The sequence below is a fragment of the Haemorhous mexicanus genome, chromosome 12, assembly GCF_027477595.1.
Source record: "Haemorhous mexicanus isolate bHaeMex1 chromosome 12, bHaeMex1.pri, whole genome shotgun sequence".
NCBI lineage: Eukaryota > Metazoa > Chordata > Aves > Passeriformes > Fringillidae > Haemorhous > Haemorhous mexicanus.
The window spans coordinates 21,473,763-21,492,369 of NC_082352.1; the positions used below are offsets into that span (position 1 = coordinate 21,473,763).

At 55.5% G+C, this 18,607-nt stretch overlaps 1 protein-coding gene across 4 annotated transcripts in view; it reads left to right on the forward strand.

Annotated features, from left to right (window-relative positions):
• ACSF3 (acyl-CoA synthetase family member 3) overlaps positions 1–18,607 on the forward strand; it is a 51,607-nt gene that overhangs the window by 32,405 nt on the left and 595 nt on the right. For 3 of the 4 annotated variants that reach the window (XM_059857538.1, XM_059857541.1, XM_059857539.1), the window contains 3 exons: positions 1,026–1,152; positions 16,614–16,748; positions 17,233–17,344. In XM_059857538.1, the coding sequence (XP_059713521.1) occupies positions 1,026–1,152; positions 16,614–16,748; positions 17,233–17,344 (374 nt within the window). Of the gene's footprint in view, positions 1–1,025; positions 1,153–14,208; positions 14,897–16,613; positions 16,749–17,232; positions 17,345–18,607 lie in introns of those variants that run through there. The other variant, XM_059857540.1, reaches the window with a different exon arrangement.

Consider the following 18,607-nt stretch of genomic DNA (forward strand, 5'->3'; position numbering starts at 1 on the left):
TGGGATATTGGGAAGGAATTCCTGGCTGGGAGGGTGGGGAGGACCTGGCACAGGTTGCCCAGAGAAGCTGTGGCTGCCCCAGATCCCTGGGAGGGCTCAGAAAGGACCATCCCATTCCCAAGAGTATTTCCTGTACATCTGCATGTGTGACCTCTCTCCCAGCAGCTGGAAGTTCCAGGATAGCAATCCTTGTTTTCATAGAACACAGGTGCTCATTTCCATGCTTTGGAGCATCAAAAGCACCTGGATGAGCCCTTCCACCTGAGGAGAGAGGTCCTGCAGGTGGGCAGGGTGTGGTGGAGCTTGGCCAGGGCTGGAAGAGCCCGTGGTGTGGCTCCTGAGTGTCACCCTGTACGCTGCCTGCCGTGCTGCTGGGGTCTCAGGTTTCTCTGCTGAAATGGCTCCTGAGGTGTTAGAAAGTCTCTTTTTCCCAGCCCCACGACCATGGAAGAAGTGGAGATTCCTCAGCTCTGCTCTTCAAGGTTGTTTATTTTCTCTTATCTGTTGCATTCCTTCTCTGCCCAGCTGAGATCTGTCCAGCAGGTCGGGTTGTGGCACAGTCCCTGCCCTTGGGGTGGTGTTGGCTTTTTATACTAAAAACTATGTGTACATTATTTACAGTAATTTTCCAATACCTATCACCTGTGTTAGACAGTCTGTCTCTAAACCAATCCAGAAGTGTCACCATCACAGCAGAAGATGGAGGACAAGAAGGACAGGACACGCCCAGATTCCTCCATTTTGCCTCTCGAAGCCCATTCTAAATCCCCAAAATTCTACTTTTTCACCCTGTGACAAATTAACTATTGTTCTGCTCAAACTCTTGTGGCTTGTAAATCTTCACACAAAGTTGGGAATTGTTTCCATGGGCTAAAATGGAAGGCACAGGTGTCTTTGACTCCGTGCAAGGGCTCTGAGCCCCATGCCAGGGTCTCGAGTCCTCCAGGGCAGCCAGAGCAATGCCCTGGGTTCTGACAGTGGGGGACAGGTGACAGGGAGCTGCACTCACTGTGTGCCTGTCCTAGGTGACCCCGGGCCTGGAGGGACAGGAGGGGGAGCTGCTGGTGAAGGGCCCCTCGGTGTTCCGTGAGTACTGGAACAGACCCAAGGAGACGGCGGACGCCTTCACGCCCGATGGATGGTTCCGGACAGGTACGGGAAGGGTGCCCCAGCACTGGCACAGGGACAGGGACAGGGACAGCAGCTCTGGGTGGGTGGGAGGGCTTGGAGCTGGGGCTGGCAGCTGGGAGTGCAGGCTGGATGTGTTTCCATGCTGCCTCGGGAAGGGGCTTTGCTGCCTTGGCCATGGTGAGTCACTGAGTGATGGCGGGTGTTTGGGGTCCTTTGCTCCTAAGCATGAAATACCACTGCCTAATGTTTTCCTGGGAATTCAGCTTTGCAGACAGGTGGGATTTGTCTCAATTTACACAGGGACTGTGTCACAGAATCATTAACTACCAGCTAGAGCCCCCTGAGAGGAGGGTGCGGCCTGGTGGGGGTTGGGCTCCACTTCCAGGCTACCAGTAATTTGAGGAAATAGCCTCAAGCTGTGCCAGGGGAGGCTCAGGTTGGACATCAGCAGGAATTTCTTCATGGAAAGGGTTGTTCACTGGCAGGGGCTGCCCAGGGAGGTGCTGGAGTCCCCGTCCCTGGAGGTGTCCAAGGAGCAGCTGGACATGGCATTCAGCTCTAGGATGGGTGACAAGGTGGGGATCAGTCACAGGTTGGACTTGATGACCTTGAAGGTCTTTTCCAACCCCAGTGATTCTGGGATTCTCTGATTCCATGATTCCCACAGCTCTGATTTCCCCATTCCCCTCTTTACTGTGTGTTAGCAGTGCTCTGGTGGCAGGAGTCAGGCTGGATTTCTGATGCCTTCTGTGTAACCTGATTTATTGATGGTTCCTGAAGAAGCTGTGATTTATTCTAATTGTTCTCCCGAAGCAGAGCTCACTCTGCCAGCAGTGTCACCACGAGTCCCCAAGCCAGGCGGGCACCGCAGGCTGGGACCGGAGCATCACCAGCCCTCACGTGGGGTGCAGGGCAATCAGCTTTAAAAATTTTTTTAGTCAACACTCCTGATGAATATTTCAGCTGCAAAGGAATAGCGTGCATTAATTATTGCAAAGAGATGTCTTTAGGAGAAAATGATTTTGAAATTCAGTTTAATTTCATTGTAATGCGCCGCAAACAGGAAGGGAGTATGTGTGTTTAATTGGCTCTCGGGGGTAAGGCCGGGAAGATGGCATGCCTTTGTCACAGGCCATTAGTGATACAGACTGCATAATGAGGGACTACAATCAGCTCACAGCTGCCGGCTCCTACGGGGAGAGAATGATATTAAATAGAAATCAGTATAAATTAAACTTAACCCTTTCGCCAACCGAGCAAAGCTCAGAGCTGGAAACAGTGACAGGAGTGGGGGGTTCAGGGTGGGTCAAGGGGTGCTTGGACAGCCCCTCCAGCAGCCAGGTGACATTCCTGATGTCCCCCTTCCCTCAGGTGGGAGGCTTGAACTCCCTTCCCCATCCCTACCCCCACTCTGCCTTCCTTACCTTCCCTTCCTCTCCTGCTCCATCTCTCGTGGATATCAGGTCAGTGGGACTGGGTTTTTCCCAAGCCTCATTTATCCAGCAGTGCCAGGAGCAATCCCATGGCCCCATCCTCACCCTGCCTGCCCCAGCCTCATCAGCAGCCTCTGGAGATCACTCAGAGGGGGCAAATGTCCTGTGGTGGTAAAAAACCCTTGAGGGAATGAAAGGGTTGTGTCCTGTCTCAGGGATTGGATCTGGAGGGTGAATTATCCCCATTAGCACAAACTGGTTACCCTGGAGCCAAAACCATACTGGCAGGATCCAACGGAGGTGAATCCAGGCTGTAATTCCCTGTATCTGCCACTTCCAGGTCATCCAGGTGAGTGTTTTACAGGTCAGGCTGAATGCCAGCACAAGGTGTTCCCAAACCCCCACCATGGCTTTCCCGACTCTGTGCCAGCCTTCTGCTCACTGCTGACCCTGTGGTGTCCCCACCAGTGACCTACAGGCTGCAGGTGGTGGCCAGGGCCCTCAGGGCTGGGGTGTCACAGAATTGTGGAGTGGATTGGATGGGAAGAGATCCTGTCCCATGAACAAGGACACCTTCCACTAGACCAGGTTGCTCCAAACCCTGCCCAAAAAAAGGGGGAAAAAAGCCAGTGACTTTGATGAATTCAAGATCATGGCTCTTCTGAGAAGCCTCTGAACTCCTGGTGGTGCAGAGGGGATGTGCTGTTGCTCCCATCCTCTTTATTCCCTGGGATTTGTGCTGCTGTCTGCCGATCCCTCCATCTCTCATTTCCATCCGAGTGAATTTGATTATTTTTATTGCATTAACGCTGTTGACAGAGCTGCTTAGATCAAAGTCCCCTCCAGCCATTTCCAGGGAGACTGCTGGGTTTCCACCTGCTGTCATACATCCAAGTGGCACTGAGCCCTCTGAGGCCGAGCTGAGCCCAAAGGAAAAACGCCTGTGGGCATCTGGCTGCTGTCCCTGCTGAGCCTGCCCAGCTCCTGCCCAGCTGTGCCAGGCCCTGCCAGGTGAGAGGCAGCCTCCAAACCCTCACGTGCTCCTGAGAGGGGAGGAGAGGGAAAGAAGGAAGGAAAAGAGGGAAGGAAGACATTTTTTAGGATGAGGCCCTGGCACAGGGTGCCCAGGGAAGCTGTGGCTGCCCCTGGATCCCTGGCAGTGTCCAAGGCAAGGTTTTGGAGCAACTTGGGACAGTGAAAGGTGTCCCTGCCCATGGCAGGGGGTGGCACTGGGTGATCTTTAAGGTCCCTTCCAACCCAAACCATTCCATGATCCTGTGAGCAAAATCAGGCCTTGGGAACTGGAGGAAAGCAGCAGAGAAACAGCAGCTTATGTGCTCATCCTGATATCCATCCATCCATCCATCCATCCATCCATCCATCCATCCATCCATCCATCCATCCATCCATCCATCCCAGCCTTGCCATGCCCACCCTGGCACTGTCAGGCTGTGTTGTCCCTGCCCAGGAGGCAGCAGGTGGCTTTGGAAGCACCAGGAGGGTTTGGGAGCGTGCTGGGTGCCCAGCATGGTGCCCAGCCCTGCCCCTTTCCCCCCATCTCCCTGCCCACCCAGGGGTTTCTCCAGAGGAATCTGCCAATCCAGCCGTGCTCCCCGGGCAGCCACACGGCCCGAGAGCAGCCTGCTCCCCCAGGGAGGGGCAGCTTCCATTCACATTTGCCCATACAACCAGAAAATTAGAATCTGGTGTATTCAGGGAGATTTATTTTCAATTACAGGTTAAGGCTGAGACATGAAATAGCACCGGGTTTGAAAGTAGTGCATAAATCCTGCAACAAATCCATGTATCCCTGCTCCATATAATAAGATTTTATTGATTGCTATATTGTATCTGTCAGAATAAAACTCTCTTAATGCATGCATCAGGATGGAGAAGATAGAGAGCTTGTTGGGAGTAGAATCTGATTCAAGAATCAATGCACTTTGATTAATATGTCGTTAAGAAAGTAAGAGTTATTTAACTTGTTTGATGCACATTGCAGAATGGTGACTCATATCTTTTAAATTTCTTTCTTTGAGCTGTATTTAAAAAAAAAACCACAACCTTGGAGCTGTTTTTCACATTGTTAAATCTTGGTTTATCAGTGAATTTTTGCTGGATCTTTTTGCCCAGGTCACAAATGCCCTGAACCTCATTAGTAATAAATCCTGTGGCCCAAAACACTTCTCATATCCTGCTGTTAGGGCTTTAGAGGGAGAACAGAGTGGACCTGGTGTTTCTTTATTTCTTCTGGATGTTCTGCAGTGAGGGAGGAACTCCAGGGAAAGCAAAACAAAACAAACAAAAAAACCTCCAACAACAAAAAGTTGTTTTTCCACTGCGATTGCAAATCCAAGCACCAAGGACAAGCCCTGGCTTAGCTGGGAACATCCCACTCAGCACTGAATTCCCAGCTTGCTCCAGAAATGGAACATGCTCCTGCTGCAGCCATGAGTCCCAGTCCAGGGAATGATCCCAGTGACTGGTATCAGTGACCTCCTGCTGTCTCTCTGTCATTTTCAGACTGAGCTCTCCAGTCCACAGCTGACACCAGCTGCAGATCCTTGCCCTTCCCAGCCCTGGCTCGTGCAGATTCCACAGAATCGTGGAATGGTTTGGGGCAGGGAGGACCTTTCAAGGCCATCAAGTCCAACCCCCCCATCACGACTGGAGCCCCAGGAGGGGCTGAGGGAGCTGGGAAAGGGCTCAGCCTGGAGAAAAGGAGGCTCAGGGGGGACCTTGTGGCTCTGCACAACTCCCTGACGGGAGGGAACAGCCAGGGGGAAAACAAGGGACAGGATGAGACAAAATGGCCTTAGAGAAGGTTTAGGGTGGAGATGGGGGAAAGTTTCTTCATGGACAGGGCAGTGGTGGAGTCCCCATCCCTGAAAGTGTTGAAAAACCATGGATTTGACACTTGGGGACATGGTCAAGGGTGAGCGTGGTGGTGGTGCAGGGCTGATGGTTGGACTTGATGATCTTAAAGGTCTTTTCCAGCTAATTCCATGAATCTGTGATTTCCACCCCTTCTGGTGGGAAGGGCAAAGCCTCCTGCAGTTCCCAGCCCAGAGGAACGTGCTGTTTGTAGGAAAGGCCCTGGGCAGGTCATTCTTGGCCAGGCACAACTCCTCCCTGCTCTGGGGCTGTGCCCTAAGGAGAAGGAGCAGGATGCAGCCCCGTGCCTCTGGCACAGGCTTTTCCCCATGCTTGGCAGTCCCCAGGGAGCAGCAGGTGTTTCCCTGCCAGGGGAATTGCTCACATCCGTGGGTGGAGCACAGACACCTGAAAGAGAAAATACTTGAGGCTGATCAAGGCAGATTATAAATAGAAATGCATCTAATTAGCATCTTAATCTGCAGGTTTTCTGTTTGTTTGCAGTGGCTTTCCTACTCACAAATCCAGCTAATGCAAATTCTATTTTTACAGAAATGATTCCCTAATTGTAATGTGCTGGCGTGATGTGAGTTACTGGTGAGATCCCACCGGATGGAGCAGGGGCTCCTGCCTGGAGCAGCTCCTTGTGGAGCCTGCCAGGGATCAGCTCTGGGGTGGGGCAGGATGGCAGCACTCAGTTGTGCTGCTGCCTTTGGGACCCACCTTCCCACAAATGCCACGGAAGGACACCCCCAAAAATGCCAGGTGGACCCCAAACACGCTGCTGTAGGAAGGGGCAGGAGCAGAAGCCAGACCAGGCATGTGCTGGGCTCCCCTTTCCACCCAGCCTTAATTTAAGAAGTGTTTCTAAAATTAAAAACATAAAGGTGGAATATTTTCTGGTATATCAGCCTTTATCACCCCCAGAGGTTCCTTAAGCACGCACTCAGAGCACTTTGGAGAGAGAATTCCCTTTTTTGCTTCCTGCTGGAGTATTTATTCCTTCTCCTTGAGGATTCAGTATTTCCAGGTTTGCCTGGCTACTGGAAGCCTTGGGGTCACCAGCACATGGGTGGGGTGGAACGAGATGAGCTTTAAGGTCCCTTCCAACCCAAAACATTCCGTGATTCCCTGATTCTGTGATTCTGTTTCCCTGACTGCTGGTGAAACTGATGTTTTCAGCAGTTCAGAGTGACTTGGGATTTTTGTAGCTGTAAATGAGAGCAGCTTTTGGCACAGAATTTGTTTACTCTCTAAAGCTCTGCTCTCGTCGTATCAAACATCTTGGATGCCAACCCTTCCCTTCTTTGAGAACCTCTGCTGCACTGAGGCTCCTTTCCAGAGGCATGGAGCAATTGCTCCCCAGCTGAGAGTCAGTGGGAACAGCAGGCACCTGCAGCTCCAAAATCCAGGCTCTTCCCTTTTGTTCTGTGGCTGCTTTTACCCCTCGAGCTCTGCTGCAGCAGTGCTGCTCTCACAGCCTGGAGGGTGAGCCTGGAACCAGCCCCTGACTCAATTCCATCCCATTTCAGGGATTTAGGAAGGAATTGTTCCCTGGGAGGTGGGCAGGCCCTGGCACAGGGTGCCCAGAGCAGCTGTGGCTGCCCCTGGATCCCTGGCAGTGCCCAAGGCCAGGCCCCAGGACACTGCAAGGAAAAGAAGAGGTGATTCTGCCTTTTGCTTAGGTGTGATTGTCCCTCAGGGGCTGCAGGGAGCAGAGGGATCCGTTCTAATATTTTTATTATTACCATTATTATTTTTTGTTACCACACTCTCCAAAGCTCCACCAGCCACATGCAGCCACACCTTGGAGCACTGACTTATTTATTACTCCTTGAGTTTTCTGTTTTGTCTCCTTGTCTGCAGGGATTTCCATAAATATTTAAATGCTAATGTGAAAAAAAGAAGTGTTTTTCATTTTTACTTACCCATTTTCTTTTCTGGCTGGTCCTCTGGGCAAACCCATCTGCAATAATTCAGGCTGGAGGAGCAGGGGGGTCCCTGCTTGTGTCCTCTCAGTCACCCCTGAGTTCCTGCTAGTGAGGACTGAACCTCCAAACTCTCAGCTGCCTGCTTTGCAGAAACCTTCCAGGTTTGCCAGGTTTATCCACTGCTTTCCATTGGAGCAGGACATGCAGCCTGGGGAGTGTTCATCTGCTCCTGTCCTTCACTTCTGAGGGCTTGGAGAGGCTCCTGGGCATGCTGAGCTGAAGAAATGAGATAAAAATGAGGAGCAGCACCTCTGCCAGGGCAGGCAGGATCTGAGGCTCTGCCAGGCTTTGCCAAGGCTGAGTTTCCATTTGGTGCTGTCCTCTGCTGGCTGGATGCCCAGGGCAGGCTGTGGGAGGGTGTCAGTGCCAGGCCAGGCCAAGGCTGGAGCAGGGACCATCTGCAGCAAGCCCTGAGGCCCCAGAACAGCAGGAGAGACATGGCTCTTTGTACTTGGTGGGCAAACCTGCTGCCCAGTGGGATGTGTTGGGAAGCCTGGCTTGCAGGGGATGGGAGGGGATGGGTTGGAGAAGGGATGCAGTGGATGGTGCTTTCCCTGCCCCAGGGGGATCCTGAGTGCAGACACAGTGCAGTGGGGCAGTGACACCAGAGGGTGATGCCTAAACACTGCCCTGCCTTCTTCCCTGTGCTCAGGGAAGGAGAAAAATCCTCTTGGGAGCAGGGAAAGGTCTGTGTGGTGGAATGAGCCCACTCACAGGAGCCAGGAGGGGGAATGTAGGTGGTGAAGGAAAGAGGAGGTGCAGACAGGCCAGGAGGGTCATGGGCACCAGCCTGACTTCTCACCCTGCTGAGAGGTGCAGTAAATGTGAGGAGCCTTTGGAAAATACCTGGGTGAGGGGAAGGAGTCTCTGATAGATCAGCCAAGACAAGGGGTAGCTGCACTCAAGGCAGGTCCCCGAGTCCCTCTGTCCCCTGGCTGGTAGCAGGGTGGGCAGAGCTCAGCTCAGGCTGGAACCAGGCTTGTCTTACCTGCTCCTTTCCCCTGCAGGTACCTGAGCTGCTGCCAGCACTCCTGGCACTGCTCCATGTCCCACGCAGCCACACAGCGTGGGGAGGAGAGCCTTATTAGCACAGCTCTTTGTGAGATGCCCTTGAGTGATTTATTTTTTTTCCAGGTGTAAATGCCAGGGGAGGCTGTTCCAGTGCTTCCCATTCTTTCATCTCAGCAGGGTTTTGCCCTTTCTCCCAGCATGGCTCTGACAGCAGGCTCAGAGCTGCTGCCTGTGGAATACAAAGTTCCCTGGTAGAGAGCATGACAGGAATTCATTCCAGCCTGGGCCTTTCTTTTTTATTTCTGATTTCCTTTTTTCCTCATGCTGGCTTCTTCAGTCTCTGGAGAAGTTTTGAGAGTGGGGAGTCCATTGCTTAACCCCTTTCTCCTGGGAGCAGGCAGCTTGAAGATGACCAATGCCTTTCCCGGATCAGTCATGGAGTGATGGAATATCCTCTGCTGGAAGGGATGCATTAAGATCATCAAAGTACAAATCCTGGCCCTGCACAGACACCCCAACAATCCCAGCCTGTGCCTGAGAGCATTGTCCAAACCCTCCTGGAGCTCTGGCAGCTTTGGGGCCGGGGCATTCCCTGGGGAGCCTGGGCAGTGCCAGCACCCTCAGGCAGGGACACCTTCCACTGTCCCAGGCTGCTCCCAGCCCTGTCCAGCCTGGCCTTGGACATTTCCAGGGATCCAGGGGCAGCCACAGCTGCTCTGGGCACCTTGTGCCAGGACCTGCTCACCCTCACAGGGAAGGATTTCTCCCTGATACCCCGTCTAAGCCTACCCCCTTTCAGTTTAAAGCCATTCCCTCCATCCCTTGTCCAGTCCCTCTCCAGCTCTCCTGGAGCCCCTTCAGGCCCTGCAAGGGGCTCTGGGCTCTCCCTGGAGCCTTCTCCTCTCCAGGTGAGCACCCCCAGCTCTCCCAGCCTGGCTCCAGCCCTGGAGCAGCTCCCTGGCTCCTCTGGCCTGGCTGCATCATCTCCTCACCCTCGCACTGTGGAGTGCAGCTGGGACCTGCCTGGAGAGCAGCAGCTCCACGCTGAGCTCACCTGCCTGTTCCCACCACAGGGACAGCTCTGGGGCTGCAGCTGCTGAGCCTCTCTCCTCCCTGGCCCTGGGCCCTGCTGGAGGATCTTGGCAGCAGACTGGAGTTGTGCTGCCAGCCAGGGCTGCCCGTGCCAGGGTAGCAGCTGGATCCAGAGGCAGTGCCAGCCCTTCCCCGGTGCCCTGGCTCTGCTGGGCAGGGCAGGGACACCAGGAAAGGCTTTGTCCTGCACCCAGGGAGCGACTGGGAGCTGCTGGGGAGAGGGTTTCCTCGTGAATAATTGCTGTGGAATTAATAACCATGTGGTTTTTTGAGGAAGTTTCAGACTCTCCCCCTCAGGAGCCTTTGATGCTTTATAAATGATCATGGGCTGTCCAAACCCACCTTGCTCTGCAGAGGGAGCTCAGAGCAGCCCCAGTGCCTTTGGACAGGATCTCCTGTGAGCCCAAGGAAGGCATTTGCTGGTCCAGGTGGCCTGGTGAGGGTGGGTGGACTCAAGTGTCCCCTAGGAGTCCCTCCAGGGTTGTGACACGCTCCAAAGGGAGCAGCGAGTTGGACTCTGGAGCCTGGCAGGTCTGAGCAGGGCAGGAAAGGTGGGGAAAAGCAGGAGCTGAGGATTTCAGCTGGGTTGGGATGAACAGGAGCTGCTGAGCCCTGGGCTGCTGGGAATGCAGCCTGCTTCCAGGGAACGTGAGTGCTGAAGGGCTGGGGTGGATGGGGATGACTGGGGAGAGGAGACCCAGTCTTTCCCAAGTCTAATTAATGTTAATTAGCTACAATTAGTGCTCGTGACCTCTGCTGGCAGCCAAGATGGCTGACAGCAGGGACAGGCATTCCTCACTTCCATGCAATAAATCAAGCTAAAGGTGCTCAGTTATTCAGCCTATCATTTAGCATTTCATTAAAGAGGTCTGTGCACATACATCAGCACTGCTGAGGAGCCTCAGCCCCTGCAGGAGCAGGGATGGCTCCCATCAATCCCAGCAGTGCCAGGGAGGCTCTGGATCACTGAGCTGCACCTTCCCCAGCATCTCTTGGGTGTTGGGAACTCACCCAAGGGCCAGGATTCCAGCAGAGAGCGACTCACACTGAGGGTGCTGTTGGTCCTGCCGGGAGATGTGGCTTGGAGAGAGGTCTCACTTGGAGGATGAGGGGGAATTCCTGAGCTGGGGACAGGCTGGAAGGTCCCTGTTGGAGGCAGGATGGTGCTTCAGCTGGGCCCTGCTTTGCCACGGTGTCTGCTCCCATCTCTTCTCCTAGGGAGCAAGCAAGAGGACAAGAGTGAACAGCCTTCCCTGAAATTCGGGATTTCCTCATGGGAAGGGCTGTCCCAGGGCAGCAGTGGAGTCTCCATCCCTGCAGGGATTTACAACCATGAGGATGTGGCACTTGGGGACATGGGTTAGTGCTGGGGGATGGGTGGAATTTCCTTTTCCAAGGGCCTTTTTTAAGCTAAATAATTCCACGATTCTCCTCCTGCCAGCAGCATTCCCATGGCACGCTTGGCGAGGACTCTGCCTCTTGCTGCTGCAGGGTTTGTGGTTGGGCTGGCCGTGCAGCCTCAGGTGTCCTGTGCCCTCCCTGTGCCAGGGCTCCATGGATAAATGCCCCAGCCAGGCTGGCACACTGTATCAATCTTGTTTAATAGACTGGAAAGCTTCTTGCACGGCGCAGGTCGGGGGAGCGGGGTGATGGATTGCACCTTCCCGGAGCCCAGCGCCGCTGATATATAATGAAATATTTATGATTTATTCCAGCTAATAAACTGGAGTGAAGTGTGTGATGGATGGGAGCAGATGGGGGATCTGTGCATGCAGTTTCCCTGGTGTGGGGGGAGGGAAAGGTGGATGTCTGTGACGGAGAGGCAGCGCTCGGCCACCCATCCCACAGAGGGGATGGATTGTCTAATTCCTATAAAAAGCCTTTAGCACTTGCCTTATAATCATTTATCCACCTCACATGGCTTTTCCCCAGCACAGGAGCCTCTGGGAATTGGAACAAACCACTTCTTTTTGCACTGGGCTTGGGAGCTTGTGCCCAGAGGGATGGGAAGAGAGGCAGAGTGACCACAGGAATGTCACTGCTGTGCCACACTCAGCAGCTTCCCAGCCCCACTGTGTCTGTGCTACCTGCAAAAAAATCCTTCCCGTGGGTTTAGGAGAGTGGTGAGACACTGAACTGCCCCAGAGAGAGCAGGGAAGCTTGAAAGCACCTGAGAAATGTGTCAGGCACACAGAGCTTGTGGCTGCAGGGGGATTCCAAAGCCTGTGAAGGAGCATTTCCATGCTCTGGTGCTGGAGCTGATCTGCAGGCAGGAAAACTCTACTGAAAGGAGGAGGATGGAGGAGAACCTTCCTGCCAGCTGCCTCTGAGTGGTCAGGGGGAGCATCAGGAGCCTTGGCTGGGCCCCTGTGTGTCCCCATCCAGTTGTGGGTGCTGGGGTTGGAGACTTCCTCCTGCAAAATCCTCACCTGGCAAAGGGGATTTGAGCTCCCAGATTTTGGCTCTGTTCTCCCAGAGGTGTGGATCAGCATCAGGGCTCAGGCTCTTCATCCCCTGCCTGGGCTGCTGGACCAATCCTACCTGGAAAATAAATCATAATCCTAATCAGTGAGGTGTGTCCGCCAGAGGCTGAGCTCTGCCTCAGCCTGATGGACCAGCAGCATCAGCAATGATTCCAGGGAAGTGGGAGGCAGGTAGGAGTTAATGCCAGGGTAGAGCAAAGATCCAGAACCTCCTGCCCACTGCTCCTGGTGTGTGAGGCCACTCCTCATCCCACGGGGGCTCCTCCTCATCCCCAGCTGTTCCCTTTCTGCCTGAGTAGCCTCTGGATCAGTGTGCTTGAGATGTTCTGCTGAAAGGCACCAGAGAAGGGCAAAGACTGATTATTCCCACTGCCTTCCTGCAAGCTTCCCAGGCTTTTCCAGCTGGGAGCTTGCTGGTGTCCCCCCCCCACCCCCCATGCTCACTGAGTTCCAGAGGAATGCAGGAGGGTGAGTGCTCTGCTCTGGCTCTTCCCTCTGGAAGTGAGGGATCCTCATGGCAGGAGAGCAGCTGACAGCAGGGAATTCCTCCTGGAGTTTGGAAAAAAAAAAAAAAACAAAACCATACAGGCTCCCAAAGGAGCAAGGTGCACTGTGTGGTCTGAAGGAGCTCTGCTGGCTGCCCATGGGTGGCACGTGGTGACTGTCCCCAGAGGAGCTCTCCCGTGTCCCTGCAGGTCGGTGTCACCTGGAGGAGTGGCTGTGAGACATTCCTGCCCTCTATCCCCACTCTGAGGAGCACTGGGCTGGGTTCTGCATGGAGCATTTGGAAGCCAAGAGTTTGCAAAAATCAGGAGTGATTCATTAACGGCAAAAAGGTCTAATTAATATCTGAAAGTGCTCCAACCAGATCCTGCTGCTGGCAGGGAGGAGCCCCCCAGCATCCCCGGCACTGCTCTGGCCCCTGGAGCTCCTGGCTGGAGCATTAACTGCCTCAGAGCAGGAGGCTGAAATAATCAGCAAAATCGTTTGCCTTGCAGAGGGGACATTTGCTGTTTCTTGGTATTTTCTGCTGAGCAGCACTTGGTCTGCTGGAGCTGTGACAGGCATGGGGGGACATGGCAGCTGCAAAGAGCCAAATCCCTGGGAATGATGCTGGTGGAGCAGGCTCTGCTGGTGGCACTGGGCTGGGGGGCTTTGGTTTCCAGCCTGGCAGTGCTCATCCTCAGGTGGGAGGAACACCCAGGACACAGCCATGTCAGAAACATCCCTGCTCTCAGATCAACCGTGGCAGCACAAAAAGATTTCACTGATCTTCCCTTTCCAAGGGCATTCTCCTCTTTGCACCACACTCAAAGGGCAACACCAACTCTGCCCTGACAGACCTTTTCACTCTCCTAGAGCTGGTAACACACCTGAAAACGCCTGGGGAGCACCTGCCAGATCCCCTCCAGAGCTCTGAGCAGGAAGGAGGAGGTGCACGAGTCCCGTGGGGTGGGCAGGCAGCTCCCAGGAGCCAGGGGTGCCGTGTGACAGTTTTGTGACAGTTTGTAAATCACAGTGGCACCGCCTGCTCCGGGCCGGCTGCGCCTGCCAGTCCCGGCTCGCACGTCGCAGCCGCGCTGTCACTGCCACCAAGCTGGTGACACCTGTTACCAAACAGCCTCCCGGGCTCCCGAGTGACATCTGTCCCCCAGAGCAGGGGTGGTGTGCCTGGGGTGGGCTCCTGCTGGGGGGCAGCTCCGGGGTGCTGGCCTCTCCTCATCACCCGTGTGCAGGGTTGATATCTTGGACTCACAGGGCCCCAGTGTGAGGCCAACACTGTCCCTGTTTGTCCAGCACATCCTAGAACATTCCTGGCCCTCTGTCTAGACCAGGCTGAAGTCACCTGATTTACCTAAAAAGTCCTTTTTTAGGATACTTCAGCTACCTCAGAGCTCCCCGAAGCCACTCAGCGTTTCATTTCTCGAGCCAAAGCGTTCCTAGGTCAATAGTTGGTTGTACCTTTGATGTGGGAATTGTGCTGTTTGCCAGGAACAAACTGCCCTGTGGGTGAGGGTGTTGACACAGGTGAGGGCTTGATCCTGCAGCTCAGCTCGAGGAGCAAAGGAGCTCTTGTTCTCCACACCCTGGGAAGCAGCTCCAGCAGCCTCTTGGTCCCCACGAGGTCTCAGCACTCAGTGAAGGAGGTGCTCAAACTACAGCAGAGTCCCAAGGGCCCTTTTGTGTTTGCAGTGAGGATTTTGCCAGTTGAGGAACCTCATGGCAGAAATCTCCAGTCTGAGTTGGGAAATGTTGGTCTCCATTGCCCGTGTCTCCTTCTGCATCTCTCTCTGGGTGGTGAGGGCTGGGAGCAGAGAAGCTGTGGCTGCTCCATGATCCCTGGAGGTGCCCAAGGCCAGGCTGGACAGGGCTTGGAGCACCCTGGGATAGTGGAAGGCACCCTGCCCATGGCAGGGGTGGAACAAGGTGAGTTTTACAATCCTTCCAACCCAAACCTTTCCCTAATTCTATGTTTTTAACTGGATAAATATATCTATAGCTGCCTGTAACTCCAGCAAAGGGCAGCCCCCGCCGGCGCAGAGCCTGCTCAGTATGCAGCTCAGCAGAGCCTTTAACATTTCACAGAACAGATGCCCACTGAGCATCTTGAAACAAATCCAAAGGTAGCACTGATGGCTGCTGTCAGGGAGCAGCAATCCCACGGCCCCACGTGCCACAAGGTGCTGCTGCCACGGCTTTGTGTGCTGACAGGAGCTGGGTGCAGTGCCCCAGGCAGGCAGAGGAGGAGAGGGGGTGTCAGAGACCCTCATCTCATCAGCCAAAATTCCCTTCCTGGTGCAGCTGGCCCAGGGCAGGGAATGCTGGTTGTGGTTCTGAACTGCATCCCGCTGGATGGAGCAGCTGGGATGGATGGGACACAGCACCAGCAGCTACCCACAAGGGCTGGTGGGCTCATGGGGTAAGGACTCACCTGTGACCCCCAGGAGAACAGGCACTGGTGGGCTCATGGACTCACCTGTGACCCCCAGGAGAACAGGCACTGGTGGGCTCGTGGGGCAGGGACTCACCTGCGACCCCCAGGAGGACAGGCACTGGTGGGCTCGTGGGCCAGGGACTCACCTGTGACCCCCAGGAGGACAGGCACTGGTGGGCTCATGGGGTAAGGACTCACCTGTGACCCCCAGGAGGACAGGCTTGGGGCAGCACCACTTCGGAAGTGACACTCAGCACTGCTGGGGACAGTCACTGAGCAAATTCAGCATCCTTTTAACTGGGCTGGAATTGCCCAGTGGCTTGGGAGGCAGGGAGTGCTGGATGTGCAGTGCTCAGGCTGCCTGATGTGCTGGGCTGGAAGCAGATGGTGCAGGGCAGAGGGTAACGGGGCTGTCCTCGGTGGATGGCATCCCCCAGAGCACTCCGGGCTGTCAGCGTGGGAAGCGACAGCCAGGGCCTGGTGCTGGAGAGGAGATGGAAAGGAGGAGACAGGGAATTACAGAGCTGGTCCCAGGAGCTCACAGTAGTCACAATAATAATGTGACACGTCCCCTGCCTGTGCTGTGCTGCCAGTGGAATGGAGGGATCTGTGTGGGGAGCACAGCGATGGGAGGGGAGCAGGGATCACTCACCCCATCAGGGCAGAGGGAAAGCACATGTGGCTGGTTTCCTGTGCTGACATCCCAAAGAATCACATGGGAACTGTGTGCCACTGAAGCAGGGCTGAATTCCCTCTCCTCATCTTCTCTATGTGAATAAGCAGTTCCTGCTCCTGGCTCTCCCGGTGCCACCATTTAATTAATGTCCCCTGTCCCACCACGTGTCAGTCACACACCACGGGATCAGGGTGCAGAAGGCAGTTCATCACAGCAGCCATGACTTCCTCCCCACTCCAAGCAGCCAAACACCTAGAGAGCCCCAGTTTCAAAGTTTCCCCAACTCCAGAATATTCCAGGCAGCCTTCAGCATCCACAGAGTGCCAAGGGGCAGGCAAATACAGGAACAATTAATCATTTCCTGGCTGAGCTGAGCTGCTCAGGATTTTGGCAGGTGCCAGCTGAGCAGGGACACAGCTCTTCTGGGGAGCAGCCTGGATTTTCAGGACTGATTCTGATGTTTCCTTGCCCTGACAGTTTAAATCTCTGGGCCTTTGCTGTGCCACAGTGCCAGAGGTGAGCTGGAAATGGGGTGTGGAAACTGCATCATGTTGGCACATCCTATGGTACCTGGGCTGACCTGGATCACACCTATGGGAAGGACAGGTTGGACCAAACAGGACAGGCTCATTTTCCCAATGTCATTTCCCACCCTTTGTTTGTTTGTTTTTTGTGGAATCACAGAGTGGTTTAGTTTGGAAGGACATTAAAGCTCATCTCCTTCCACCTTCCCCTACCCCAGGTGGCTCCAAGCCCCGTCCAAGCTGGCCTTGGACACTTCCAGGGATGGGGCAGCCACAGCTTCTCTGGGCACCCTGTGCCTCCCCACCCTCACAGGATATTCCTCCCCAGTGTCCATCCAACCCTGCCCTGTAGCAGTGGGAGCCCGTTCCCCCTTGCAGCACCTGCAGAGTGCCACAGCCACGTGCCAGGAAAGGCAGAGGGGGGTCAAGGCAGCAGCCTGTGATGGAGCTGTCTGTTTTGCAGGAGACACAGCAGCATACAAGGATGGAGTGTACTGGATCAAGGGCCGCACCTCCGTGGACATCATCAAGAACGGGGGGTTCAAAGTCAGCGCGCTGGAGGTGGAGCGGCAGCTCCTGGCACACCCCCACATCACAGGTCTGTGCTCCCCTCCTGCTCCCTGCCCAGAGGGGACAGGGCCTGGGGACACTGCTCTGGGGACAGCCCTGCCCTGCAGGTGCCTGGAGCTCCCTCCCACAGGGGATGGTTCAGCCCCACAGTTCTGCTCTCCCAGGGCCGGAGCTGAGCAGCAGCTCCTGTCTGATTTTGGGAATGAGGCTGCAGTTAAATCTGCCCTGCCCTTGTGCATGACCCTGTGCAAGGGGTCAGAAGTGGTGCCTCCATCTCCACACCACTCTGTACATCATCTTCCTCCCCCTTGATTCCAAATTCTCAAACCATGGAGCTTCCTGCCTTTCCCACTGTGAAAAGCTCTGTTCTTGTGTCAGCACAGAAGTCCACAGTGTTTTCCAGTGCTGACATCCCTTGGCATTTTCCTCCTCCTCACACCTGAGCCCCTGCTGTGCCCAGCTGGGCCCCAGGAGCTGCTCAGGTGCCTGAGGGGTCCCTGCTGTCCCTGCAGACGTGGCAGTGATCGGGCCGCCAGACGTGGTGTGGGGACAGCGGGTCAGCGCCGTGGTGAAGCTGCGCCAGGGCCAGATGCTCTCCGTGAGGGACCTGAAGGACTGGGCCAGGTACAACCCCAGGGAGGGGACACGGGGAGCAAGCTCAAAGCCAGCAGTGTCCTCAGCAGGGACATGGATAGGATCACAGAGTCATGGAATGGTTTAGGTGGGAAGGGATCTTAAGGCTCACCCAGTGCCACCCCTGCCATGGGCAGGGACACCTTCACTAGCCCAGATGCTCCAAGCCCTGTCCAACCTGCCCTGGGACACTACCAGGGGATCCGAGGGCAGCCACAGCTCCTCCGGACACCGGTGCCAGGGCCTCTTCACTCTCCCAGGAAAGAATTATGTCCCAATATCCCATCCATCCCTGCCCTTTGGCAGTTTGAAGCCATTCCCCCTTGTCCAAGCACTCCAAGCCCTATAAAAAAGTTCTCATAAAAAATATCCTCTTTTCCTACCTGAACAAGCCCAGCTCTCTCAGCTTTTCCTCCTTAGAGAGATGCTCACTCTGCCTTAGGTGGCTGCTCATCCCTAAATCCCGTGCTGGGGACATTGGTGACCCAGGCAGGAGACCCCTCCATGCCCCACCTGCAGCCTTGGGGACCTCCCAGAGTGTTCCCGTCGCTGTCCCCAGCTCTGTGACAGGGACGTGGCTCTCGCGCCCTTGAACGCGGATCCCCCGCAGGGTCCGGCTGCGCTCCCGCCTCTCCCGCCCGCCCTGTCTGTCCCCTTTAGTTTTTATGTCACTTAGGCTCGGTGGGCCCCTGTTCTCGCACTCCCTGGCAGGAGACACATGTCCCTCTTCAGAGTGATTCATTTTGCGGCTTTCGCCTTCCCCGCTGCTCCCCGGCGACAGGCGCCATCCCGAGTCAGCGGCTCCATATGGCCGGGCGCTGGTGGCGGCGGGGGGAGGAGGCCGGCCGGGGCTCCGAGGGCTCGGCAGCCTTGGCACCTCGCCTTGGAGCCGGTGCCAGGCGCTGCCGGAGCCGGGCAGGGCCGCGGGCTGGTGACACACGGGCAGCAGAAGGCAGGAGAGCCCCCCCTGCGCTCGGGGGGCACGGGCTGGGGCTGCGATCGCTGACCCGTACCCAAAGCCCCGGGGAGGGACTCACCTGCGGGCCCCTCGGGGCTGGCACCAGGAGCACGTGGGGCCCTGCACCGGGGACAGTCACTGAGCCAGCCGAGGGGTCCCCAGGGATGAGCTGCTCCCTGCCAAGACCGGCTGGAAGCAAACATCCCACCAGAGCTGCAAGGGGCTGAGCTTAAATGGGCTCCTGGGGTGTGGGTGGGGGTCCCAGGTGGGGCTGGTTGGGCTGTGGGTGCTCCTGG